Raw genomic sequence first — 11,625 nt, forward strand, 5'->3', positions numbered from 1 at the left:
CATCGACAAGGCCGGCTACGTCAGAGTAAAGGAGCTTCTAGCTAATGCTAGGTTCAGGAGTTTACGAGCTACTGAGGATGATATCAAGCAGTGTGTTGCGAGTAATGATAAACAACGGTATGTCAGTGTACCTGATTTGCATCTTCACATCGTCATGATAGATACGCCATGAATACCGCACCAAACGGAGATCTGATCATCCGAGCTACCCAGGGGCACTCATTTCCCTCGAGTGTAGTGGATCCAATGCTGATCATGTAACCTTGGTGTGGCAAGACGTCTCGACCTTCCCTGGCAGGACTCCAATGAGCGCGGCAGCTCTTCCATTACTGTTGGTTCACGGCACTTATTTCAATCATTGGAATGCTATCGTTACTAGTGGAGGCCTAAGGCCGATGGGTGTAGGTCGATAACATTAGAGGGCTGCCGTTGAGTTTCTTTTAGCGGCAACACATCCACTTGGTAGACGCCACTGCAACACTGACGGGGGTCGTGAGTGGACTGAGGAAATCGGCAGAAATCTATGTAAAGGCCGCGACCATCATTTTCTCTCTTTTTCAATACTTCTCATCAGATATACATTGACGCCAAAAAGGCCGCTGAGGACCACATAGTTTTCTTACGGAGTGCCAACAACGTTTATCTCACTGCGGGGAAGGTGGCCATTTTACATTTAAATGTAAACATGCAGTTGTTGGTATTCAGGACGGCGTGTTGGGGACGCAGTACTTCCGCAAGGTTGTCGATGTTAAGAAGAGTGCTACCGTTGGCTCTGAGCAACTCCTCGAATTCAAGCCTCTGTAGGAGACACGAAGAAGCATGCTCTCATATTAATCCCTCGATATGGAGAGCATTTTCCTTGCTTGTGATGCTGGATGAGCACATTGTGGATAGATGGGACCAACGTAGAGATCTCCAATGTGGGGATCATAGGGGTGTTTCCTGCCACTGCTGACGAAGGCGTGTTGCGTTGGTATATGGTGAACTGGCTGTTGAGTAAAGCTGCTGTGGTTGCTCCCTTTGAGCTACCGACTAGCAGTAAGGGACTCTATATCAGGAGAACATTGGGGAGAAGAGCCATCCAAAGCAAAATATATAAACCAAGTGAACAGAACTAAGTACAAAGTTGTGGGTACTTAGTGAATAGTCGGAGCGAGCTGGTGATAGCTCTTTGAGTCCCAAAGTGAAGAGCTCGAGAACGCTTCCATTTACGGAAAGCCACGGGTGGCGTAATTGTGGTGTAGCGACTCAGAGAAATCAATCGGGTTGCTCCTTTCGGAGTGAGGTCGGTGTTGGAGTACACTCGTAAGACGTTATTACCCTCGTCCTCGACGACAAGCATGACTCCTTCGGCAATTTATAGAAGCTTTGGCCGAGTTGTTAAGGCGGCGGTTTGCTCAGTTACTGGGCGATGCCCGCGAAGGTTCGAATACTCCAGGTGTCGTTGAGCCTCTTAGCAAAGTTCACTCTTTGAGCCACAACGTCCGTAAATTGCAAAGAACCATAACTACCAAGAACTTTCCCACCGACATGTTAACGGTCTTGTGACCCATGGTATGATCCGTATATCAAGAGACTTGCAACTCCTAAAAACCCCTCACACCGACTCGAGTACACCCCCTCGAAATCCATGTCAGCGTGTTCTAATTCCCATAGCCTTTAGTAGCAACACCCAGTAATGATCACATGATGGAGTGCTCTTTCCAGCTCCGTTTGCGAGCCTGTCTGATCAGCAACCTCATCATGATACCTCGTGAGTCAGAGTTTGGATACTATGTTGCAGATGGTGACCACAAATCGTCACGACTTGACCAACCTACCAACCTCCCATTCGTGAGGCTCGAGCACGCACAATGCTTGGCTTTGCCCAGGAAGTAAAGAAGACTTCAGTTAACACAAAACAGGAACACTCAAATCACGACAATAGCAAGAGGGGCCATACCCCATAAATTTGAATTTGTATTCATGATCTCGGAGTACTCGTTTCAGCCAACTTAGTCTTCGCCTTCGTCTTCACCGGAGGAACAAAGGGAATGTTCCGCGGCGGATGCGAGCCGAACAGTTTCAGTAGGGCCTAAAATATTCACCTTCTACACAGCTGACAGGAACGCCTGCCTCTGCGTGCTCTTCCGCAGCCTTATCGATCTCGTCCTCAGCCTCCTTTCGCGACGGGGGAGAGCGGAACATCAGCGGTTTACCATACTTCCTCGAAATCTGAGACCCACCACTTCTGATGGTATTCAGCAGGACGACATTACTGGTGCTTGACTACGCAGCAATGAGCTCTTCAAGCGGTCCTCATTTTTCTCACTCTGAGCGCGAACCTTCTCCTCCCTGGCTCTATCACGCCTTTCCTTTTCCTTTTCCCGCTCCATCCTCACGACCACTTCCGCCAGACTGCCTCCCGCTGCCTTTGCATCTGAGTATATGTAAGCGATCAAATACATGTGTTGGTGACAGCATGAAATTCTGAGGAAATTCTTCGATTTTCCTACCCGAAAAGTTCAATAATTAGTGAGGACCTCTTTAACACAGCTGAGGAAAGCGAACATATATTCCAACACTGTCTGACTACCCCTTCCCATTTTGAATAGCACATCCCTACCGCCTCACCCGCGAGTGTCTCGAGCCATTCCTCCAGCTTCCCCTCAGCTGCACTCAATACAACTAGAGGATCCCCATCCCTATCGGTGTCCACCCCACATGTCGCAGCCATGACACTCATCGCATCAGCCAAGTCCTACCAAAAACAGCTGCTCAACGACAAATACACTCTCACCTTGAGCAAGGCCTTGATGCCCCCACAGCCGCTGCGGCCCTTCGCCTTAGCCTCCAGCTTCTCCCACTCCCCCCGCGTGGCATCAACTCTACCCGCTGTATTCCTAGATGACCAACTGCCGAGTCAGAAAAATGAATCAGCACCGACCGGTTATCCTTCTCGAGGAGTTTTGCTTTCGTTCCTAATGTGACGCGCGTATCTTCTAGTCTACTTTCAGCATCTTCGAGTTGTTGCTGAGTTTCCTACAGTGTTGGAAAATACGTTCACTTTCCTCAATTGAGCTCAGAAATTCCACTAAATTTCACAAAAACCAACAAAATTTCCCCAAAATGTTCACAAAATATTGGTTTTTTTACACCACATACATTCGCAAGCAGTTACTGACCATCTACCTGGCCGTTTCGAATGAGGAACAGGTTTTCCTCTTCCAACGATGCAAAGAGATCCAACAACTGCTTCGGTTTCTCAAAGTACCTTCAAAACGATGACGACAATAAAAGGCGCTTCGGAGAAAAATTTCACATCGGCAAATCTTCACCGCTTGATTCGGCAACTTCGCGATCGTAATATGCAGCAATCTGATCCTTTTCCGGATGCCCTGCCCGATAGCGCCTCCGTCGTATCTCGCCATTCACCGTGGTAGAAACTCTAATGCTACTATCGCTTACCTCAATTTCCTGCTCTCTCAGCGCTGCCATTTCCTCCTCGCTCCGCTCGCTCCTTCTACCTCGTCTGTTTGCGAAATACATTTTCATACAAACCTTTCCGCGCTCACCTGCGTGGTTTCGATTTGGTCTTCTCCTCGGAATTTTTCATCATCTGAAATTGATCACTTCAAAAATTCCAAAACCAACTCAGTCTCACCTCAAGCTCATCTGCCACCAGAGCGTCCGCGACATTCTTGTCAATTTCATCGCAACGCTTCCGAATATACGCCTGAAGTGAAGACATACATTCAACAACGACATACGCAATAGGAATAACAATACACGTCTAGCGCGAAAATATATGCACATAGTCATCACCACGTGCTTGTGGCAATATGGAAATTCTGAGGAAATTTTGGAGAATTAACGTTGGTTTTCGTACGTTTACATCCAAAATTTTAATAATGTTATGAGGGAACTTATGAGCTCAGCTGAGGAAAGCAAACACATCGTACGCGTCGCCTTTGACGTTTCCTCTCCCGTTTGACCTCCTCCTGCCGTGTCGTCCACTCAGGTGGCGTGAGCTTATCTATAAACTCTTTATACCTGTTTCTCGAATTTGAGATCGCCTTCATATATCAGTTCACTTTAGGCATTCCTCCATCTCCTCCTCGAGCTTGTTGATTTCACTGTGGACCACCAAGAGCTGAATATGCACTACTACACGGTAGCTCATATGAAAATGATAATATTCTTCCATCGAAAAAAGCCACAGCCTCACCTGAGTATTCAACTGCTTCAACTTGGCGTTCTTCTCCTGCTTCTGTCGGCTGAGATTATCAGCCTTTCTCATGGCCTCGTGTGCCAAGGCGTCATTCGCTTGCAGAAACTTGTCGAATCTGCCCAGTGCTGTTGGAATATATGTTCCTTCATAATTATATTAGTTTGCATAAAAAAATTCCAAGAATTTCCTCGAAAATTTTCATATTGTCATCAACACATGTGGTTGACCATGTGCGAATTTCACCACATCGAATTTGCGTTTTTGCGATCCAGTCTTGCACTGCACGACTAATGTGTGGGGGAGAAATATGCACATGATCAACTGCATGTGTCGGAGTGAAATTTTCGAGGAAATTTTCGGGAAATTATCATTAGTTTCCGTCAATTCCTACCCGTTTTCGTATATAAACAAGCAAACTCCCGAGCTCAGCTGAGGAAAGCAAACATATATTCCTTTAACATCGTGATTCACCTCGCTATATCGCCCTCCAACGCCTCCTTGCTTTTCTCAAGAGCCTCATTTTTCATCCTCACTTTCTCCTCGAGCTTTCGAATCTCTTCCCGTTTCACATCTAGTGATAACTGGACCTGTGCATTCTCGTGAAAGAAAAAACTAAACTCCTTATCGCTTCCACGCACTCACCAAAAATTTTTCGCGTGTGTGTGTCACGAAATCTGATACGTTTTCGCGTTCTCTAAATTCGAATTCACCTGATCTCAATAATACTCAGTAACATACGCCCGATGAGAGTACTATCAGTTTTGCTCGCTTCCACTCGATGACGTATACTGCTAGAGCTGGTCATATCGGAAATTATCTGTTTTTCCACTCGGCCCGTCCGCGACGAAGCCGTTGACTTTTCCCATACCTTTCCTCAGAGGAGCTCAGGCGACCTCCTAGGGGCAACACCAACCTTGAGTAGCTGAGTCTTAGCCCGTTCTTGCTGACGAACTTGCCGTTCGCGATCTCGCATAAGGAATATCACGTCATCTGGAGGAATGAGGAAGGGGTTTGACAGCTCATCGTCGAGGCCGTTGGGATGATCGGTGGCTGTAGGGTCGGTAGCCATAGAGAAACGGAGGGAATATGAGCGCTGTGGTGCTGCTCGTCGGATGCTATGATGAATGAGATGCCCACAATTCCACAACATTGTGGATGATGAAAAGTATTATCATAGTTTGCTATTACACGCCATGTTCTACTACACCGCAAAGGTTTCACTCTTGGCGAGCGAGTATATATACGGATCTCTACAGTGAGAAATGACGAGGACAGTGTTGATGTCCGATGCCTCCTGTCGTTCTCTTGTGTCAACACGCCCCGAAAGTTTTCCGGAAGAGTCTTCCAGCGGCATCGTAGCTGATGATGAACTCTTTAACCTTCGCACGGTAGTATAGCCAATACTACGTACCATTGTTCCGCCCGTCTCTTTGCGGGCTCTGTTTATTTGTTTGATTGGTTAAGGCTGTTGATGGTCAGCGTTTCACTTGTGACTCGTATAATCTACCATATCAAACGTGTATAATTCTGTTTCCACAAAAAACACGACCCGACATTAGCTGGAGAGATGCGACCCAAACGTACACTGAGACCTTGAGCCAAGATGGCTACGGACGTAGGAGCTAGTAACGGCCAATGCTCAAGATCAACGGAATGTATCCTATGCTCACACTTGTACGCAAGCACGAGGAGAAAGTCTGTACGCATGTACAAAAAAGTGACGCTCTCTGGCGCGCAGACTGGTCGGGCATCATTAACAGCTCACATACATCTAGTGCGAAATTGTCGAACAAAACAATAACATACATGATCGTTGAAATATATGTTCGCTTTCCTCAGCTGAGTAGGAGAGTATTACCGATAATTTTTTAAAGGTTTACATGGGAACTCGAATAGTAGTGTAAAGAACTTCCCCAGAATTTTCATATTGTCACCACCATGTGCATCCATGTGCATATTCTCCAACACTGGCAACTGTGAGTATACGTAAGAAATGCTAACTCGCTAAATTGTAACAGGAGTGCTATGCGTGGTATTAACGCTTGGTGCTGTTATTAGAGCAGCTCCTGCTGGTGTTGAGTTACCAGTACTCTACTACGTTCGTTATCTCATCAGTGAATAATATTTAGTTCATTCATGATGATCCATGGAAAAAGGCCTCCGCTGCCTCCCGGGCGACCTAAGGACAGCGACAACAACAACTGGGCTGATTATAGTCAAGGCGAAGACACAGCCGCTGAGGAGGAGAAGACTCACCATAATTCAGAGACGGAATTTTTCAAAAGAATCGGAGCGGACTCGTCGAGAAGCAAGGGCGGTAAACTCGTTGCTTTCTGTCAAGTCTAGTACAGTGTGGTGGAATTTGCGGTATTGCCAACCACATGTGTTGGTGACAATGGGAAAATTCTGAGAGGAAATTTTTGGGAGTTCTTGCTGGTTTCTGTGCACTTCTGCCCCAACTCCTATAATTAGCGAGGAAACTCCTGAGCTCAGCTGAGGAAAGCGAACATATATTTCACCAACACTGGTCTAGTTATTTTCTCACTTCAAGTGAAAATAGTAAAACCTGAATTCAAATCTCACGTGAGACGTTAAAATTCATCCAACTGCAATTTCGGATGATTTTTTAATGCGAAGTTCTACTTGGAAAATTTCAGGGTCGACCCTACCGCCGCCGACAAGGCCTGTGGGGCCTCCCCCTTCCCGTCCCCCTGAGGGTGTGAGGGGATCTACAACTGAGGAGGAGGAGGATGAGGGGGATGGTCTCACTTTTGCTACCTGCGATATGTCACCAGCACTGTTGAAGGAGTGGGGCATCAGGGAAGGCGATCACTGGTATGAGGTTATGAAAAGCAACGAAATTGTAATTATTGGCATACCATAATTCACCAACATCACGAAGTATGTGTAGGTTCTCTCTGATGGTCATAACGTCCCAGGTGTAGATGAGGTAGTAAGACCTCGTCAGTGATGACCTTGTGTGGAAGTGCTGTGCTGATGGTGATCAGAATTGGATATACTGTTTACTGTGCGATAAGAAGTTCTGCACTTTTGATGCTTTGAAAATGCACCTGAAATCGGCACTTCATGGGAGGAGGATCAGCGCCTTCCGAGAGGTGGGGTCCTGTCGGAAACTTGCGGTTGGGAAAGTCGATCAGGATTCGGCGTGGACTGCCCCCGTACTGTCCCCGAGGGTGAACAGAGGACGCGCGACCACTGAGGAGGAGGAGGAGGTCGTGGAGAGGGCCTCGTGCAAGATGCCAGGATACGTCAACGTGAGATGATGCTATTGATAGGAAAATGGTCAACTACATGTGTGAGCGGCGATATGAAAATTTCTTATTGGTTTCTGTACACTTCTACCCGAATTTGTATATAAACTCCCATAGTCAGTGAGGAAACTCCTGATGTGTTCGCTTTCCTCAGCTGAGTTCAAGAGCCCTCACTAATTATAAGAATTTTACATATGAATTCGGGTAGAAGTGTACAGGATCCGAAAAGAATCTCGCAAATCTTGGCACCAACACATGTAGTTGTTTAGTAGGAAATGACCCAGAAAAATTATAATGTTCCCAGGGGGGACTCATTTTGAATTTTCCACCTATGGCTAGGAACACATTCTTCAACCAGTTCCCCATGTAAATATAATCATCACATTAAGAACATTTTTATTATTGTTCTCAAACCCTAGGGAGCGTTATTTCCCAAGGGTGGATGAGCTCCTGTTGACCATGTGCATATTCCTCCACACTGTTGCGACCGTCGTCTCTTCAGGTCGACCGCTACGGTTGGGTATGCACAGTATGCTGTGGTCACCATACAGGGGCGGTTCTCCCAAGTTCGTCTCTGATGGAAATGCATCTCAAGAGTAGTCTGCATCGCAGTCACTAGCGATGGAAGGTCTTGCTGATCGTAGGCGACCAACACAATGCGGAATGTGTGGCACTAGGGATGGAGCCGTTCGAGGAAGTTGACGAGTATGATGCCACTCTAGTGGGCGAGAGAAATGCTGAGGTAGGCGTGTTCGCTTTAGACGTGTGAACCAAACCGTGGTGTAAAAACTTTACATAACGGTTTGGTTGACATGTTTTTAATGCCACTGTACAGTAGAGTAATATTTTCAGCAATTTTGGCAGTTCGAAAGTCAGCTTTGAGTAATATCAATATGATGACAATGCGAATTGATTGACACCATCGTTTTAGCAGCGTTCCGTAGACTATAGTCGTACTCTCGAATTGAAGAAAAATCATGTTGAAAATCTGGATATGCGTAGAGTATGCGCAATCTAAGGAGTGCGTTTCGTGTCACAGGAGCTATATCTGATAGGTCAATTTATTGGTTGAGGTTAGAGTGAGGCGCACGCGATTGCAACGGGGGGAAGAACACATGGGGACCATAACTGAGTGCATCCACGATTTTATGTGCAAATGTGTGCAATCGCGTGGAACGATAATTTAAGCGAAATTTCAGCTCCGTCCGACTCCTTAGATTGCGTATACTGTTACTGCTTGGCTCGCACTGTATTGATGATGTGATGATGGTCAGGTTATGAGTGAGAACTGCATGGTAACAGTTAGATATAAAGAGAACCCTCTGTGGGTGTATTGTGCGGCCTGTGACGCTCGTATGGAAGGCCTCAACCCACTTTACCGCCATGTTGACAGCATTGCTCACAAGTACGACTTGAAATGATTTGGAGTAGTTCACTGTTGAGCTCCTCAGGGACGCTCTGGAGGGCACTTCTATTGCTGATCGTCGCAGTGGTTGGTCTTGGGGAACTACGGCTATCATAGATGACGATGGTACGGTTATGGGAAGGAGACGCTCGTCTGCTACCAGAACTGCTGTGACTTCTGTGAGGAAAGACACGGATTACGAACGAGGTCAGCGTGAGCAAGTCTGTATGGTGACTAAGCATCGTATTGGGATCAGATCCCAAGTGGCCGAGATGCATCGAGGATAGCGAGTTTGGGTGGGAGTGCGCGTGGTGTGACGCTCAACTCGCCTCTCCGTGGCACGTTGTGAACCATCTCCAAGGTCAGGTGAAACGACATGAATGTGAACATATCTCCATAGTAGGCAAGAAGCACAAGAAGGCTGAGGCGTATCGTAGTTATGAAGAAGAGGCTATCCCATCTCCCCCGTCTCGTGATCCGATCGTTGTTAATCGCGCTGACGACCCCCCTAGCAAGCTATCCGGTATGATTCGGCCTTCACTGTTTGTCTTTTTAAAGGACGCATGTTCAGCTAAGAAACCACTGAGGCCTCTGAAACCAGCTTGCCCACCGCCACCTCGGCGCCCATCGCATTCGCCACCTCGACAGAGCTTCGAGCAGAGGGTTATGGATTTCCAGAGCAACCCGGTGAGGCTCGCCGCAGTTCACTTAGTCGGCATGTTGAATAGACCTCTCCTGAGCTGCTTTAACGGCGCTCTCAGAATTGGATCTAACATATGAACTCGATCTTGGAAGGGTTGGTATTTTACTCGAGTGGAAACTGAATGTCGCACGTTTGACGTTTCACATGGTTGTTTATACGAGTCATGGGGGAACGTTTATCAACTGCAATCGGCCGAACACGAAAAAGGAAGGAGGGCGCCGGTCTGAGGGTATTGCCGTAGGCAGGAAGCGCTATTGAAACTCCGAGTGTTTTGCACAACTTGACCGCAACTCGCTCGCCCAGCAAGATATCTTTGCGCACCGGGAAGATTCTCAACGTTCATGGTCAGGTGTCGTCGATTCCTCCACCACCACCACCGCCTCTCCCTGTAGAGGTCATAAGCTCCAGTCGCTTATCCGACAGTAACTCGAGGAACTCTATGAACTGGCAAGAACCGACAGTTGAGAACCGTTCGGTATGTCACGTTGTGGTTTTATGGATTGCCTTATTGCCCAGGCTTAGGTACATCGATCGGCACCTTATGTGGAGGATTCTGGCTTCAGAAATGCTCCTACCAATTATTCTGAAACTCCTGAGCACCACTCTCGTCCCCACCATCCCCCACCAGAGATCTACAACGAGAGACCTTCCCCTACCAGAGCTTACTATGAGATGGCTTGTCAACGTCGTGAGCAGGACGATGATGATAGGTTTACCTACGGCAGTGGGTATGAGCCTGATGTGAGCAGGCAAAGAAGGAGGGAGTATTACCTCGCGGAGCCATGCACTCCTGTTGAACCTTGGGTAGGTGCTGCAATGTACACTGTTATGTTCTCTATTAATCCTTTTATGCTACTCGGCTATAATCGTGCGTAAAAATCTCACATTTTCAAATCTCTTCCACAAATTTTCATTACATGCTCTTATACTTTCCGCATGTGTCCCTCTTATGCGTTGCTTCCCACTTATTAATTCTAAACGCCTCCCAGCACTCCAATTAGTTTGTATGTGTGCCTCAGGAATCTGTCGCGGGCCACGAACATGGTTCTTCGAGGAGCCATGCGGCTCGGCAGTTGGAGTTTGTCACCCAACAATGCGTAAAGATCTATGGATCCTTCCCACCTAAGTTAGTAATCTGCTGATTAATGTTCATCATTGTCTCTGCAAGATTCATTACTAAAGACTGTGTTTGCGAGACATGCATGGTCGGTCCCGGAAGGGATTTGCCGCTGGACAGCCGTGAAGGTGGGGTACACTGCACCGTCTTGATTCCCCCCAAGGGCTCACCTCTCAGGACTGGCCTGGACAGCTGAGCACGTATACGTACATCTGAAAACCCGAGTCACTGTGCTCAACACGAGAACATGTTATCCTGTTAGGAAAGTAGCTCCGCGCACTCGCCTAGATTTCCCCAGACGTTGAGCGTTGGGGTTGGTGAATCTTAGTCTGATGTGCTTAGCTTAGGAATGAAGATTTCTTTCAACGTAGTTGCAGGGCTTATGTCTAGCTTGTCAATGTTGTTGGCGTATGGTAGTTGATATCATTTTGTTTCAGTGAAATTGATTGAGGTAGCAATAAGTCGATCTATCAGAATTGAAAAGAGAATTATCGTGTCTTGCTGATTTTGTTTCTTGTCGAAATTGGTCATGAGTTCTCGCGATAATCAATTGGTGGTTTTTTCGACAGACGGAGAGTTGCTCCTTTCTACAGTTAACAACAATAGCCGATTCGGGTGAATGTGGTCGGTAGCTAATAATCTCTTTCTCAACTGAGGTATCTCGCAACAAGTCTCGAGGATGGTCACACGATTTACTTTATCGGCATCTAGAGAGTGGAATGTGCCACGGTTTTGGTGGGATTGTAGTTAATTAGTAAATTAGTACTACTTATAGACAATAAATGTGACAGCCATCACAGTTGTTTAATGAGAGGGAAATTGTGTTCTGCGCCCGAGTACCCGTGGAGCGAGCGGTGAATAACCACTGGACCGGTATGCGGAATCCGCATATCAACAAACCCAGATCTCGACTCTTGG

At 47.0% G+C, this 11,625-nt stretch overlaps 3 protein-coding genes across 3 annotated transcripts in view; 2 read left to right on the plus strand and 1 right to left on the minus strand.

The window, feature by feature from the left end:
- Nucleotides 1-924, plus strand: part of Pmar_PMAR003281 (conserved hypothetical protein) — a 1,027-nt gene extending 103 nt beyond the window's left edge. The window contains exons 1-6 of the mRNA XM_002783987.1: nucleotides 1-117; nucleotides 162-257; nucleotides 299-401; nucleotides 445-525; nucleotides 575-658; nucleotides 706-924. The exon at nucleotides 1-117 is cut by the window's left edge and continues 103 nt beyond it. Of these exons, the coding sequence (XP_002784033.1) occupies nucleotides 169-257; nucleotides 299-401; nucleotides 445-525; nucleotides 575-658; nucleotides 706-804 (456 nt within the window). The 5' untranslated portion in view covers nucleotides 1-117; nucleotides 162-168 and the 3' untranslated portion in view covers nucleotides 805-924. The remainder of the gene's footprint in view (nucleotides 118-161; nucleotides 258-298; nucleotides 402-444; nucleotides 526-574; nucleotides 659-705) is intronic.
- Nucleotides 925-2,064: 1,140 nt separating this feature from the next.
- Nucleotides 2,065-5,279, minus strand: Pmar_PMAR003282 (myosin heavy chain, embryonic smooth muscle isoform, putative; the record flags this gene model as incomplete). Its single annotated transcript, XM_002783988.1, has 13 exons — nucleotides 2,065-2,214; nucleotides 2,259-2,419; nucleotides 2,614-2,740; nucleotides 2,780-2,882; nucleotides 2,927-3,021; nucleotides 3,172-3,253; nucleotides 3,555-3,598; nucleotides 3,644-3,715; nucleotides 3,942-4,032; nucleotides 4,074-4,132; nucleotides 4,208-4,325; nucleotides 4,682-4,797; nucleotides 5,124-5,279. The coding sequence occupies 13 exons, from the start codon at nucleotides 5,277-5,279 to the stop codon at nucleotides 2,065-2,067; spliced, it is 1,374 nt and encodes a 457-aa protein (XP_002784034.1).
- A 1,058-nt stretch (nucleotides 5,280-6,337) lies between these two features.
- On the plus strand, nucleotides 6,338-11,200 carry Pmar_PMAR003283 (hypothetical protein). Its single transcript, XM_002783989.1, has 18 exons — nucleotides 6,338-6,527; nucleotides 6,868-7,073; nucleotides 7,122-7,160; nucleotides 7,219-7,326; nucleotides 7,369-7,485; nucleotides 7,985-8,078; nucleotides 8,127-8,224; nucleotides 8,757-8,887; nucleotides 8,934-9,094; nucleotides 9,144-9,248; nucleotides 9,291-9,410; nucleotides 9,459-9,574; nucleotides 9,940-10,065; nucleotides 10,113-10,394; nucleotides 10,610-10,716; nucleotides 10,759-10,835; nucleotides 10,885-10,973; nucleotides 11,145-11,200. The coding sequence occupies exons 1-18, from the start codon at nucleotides 6,347-6,349 to the stop codon at nucleotides 11,145-11,147; spliced, it is 2,160 nt and encodes a 719-aa protein (XP_002784035.1). The 5' UTR covers nucleotides 6,338-6,346; the 3' UTR covers nucleotides 11,148-11,200.
- Nucleotides 11,201-11,625: the final 425 nt, after the last annotated feature.

This window comes from Perkinsus marinus (genome assembly GCF_000006405.1).
Source record: "Perkinsus marinus ATCC 50983 genomic scaffold scf_1104296935302, whole genome shotgun sequence".
NCBI lineage: Eukaryota > Perkinsozoa > Perkinsida > Perkinsidae > Perkinsus > Perkinsus marinus.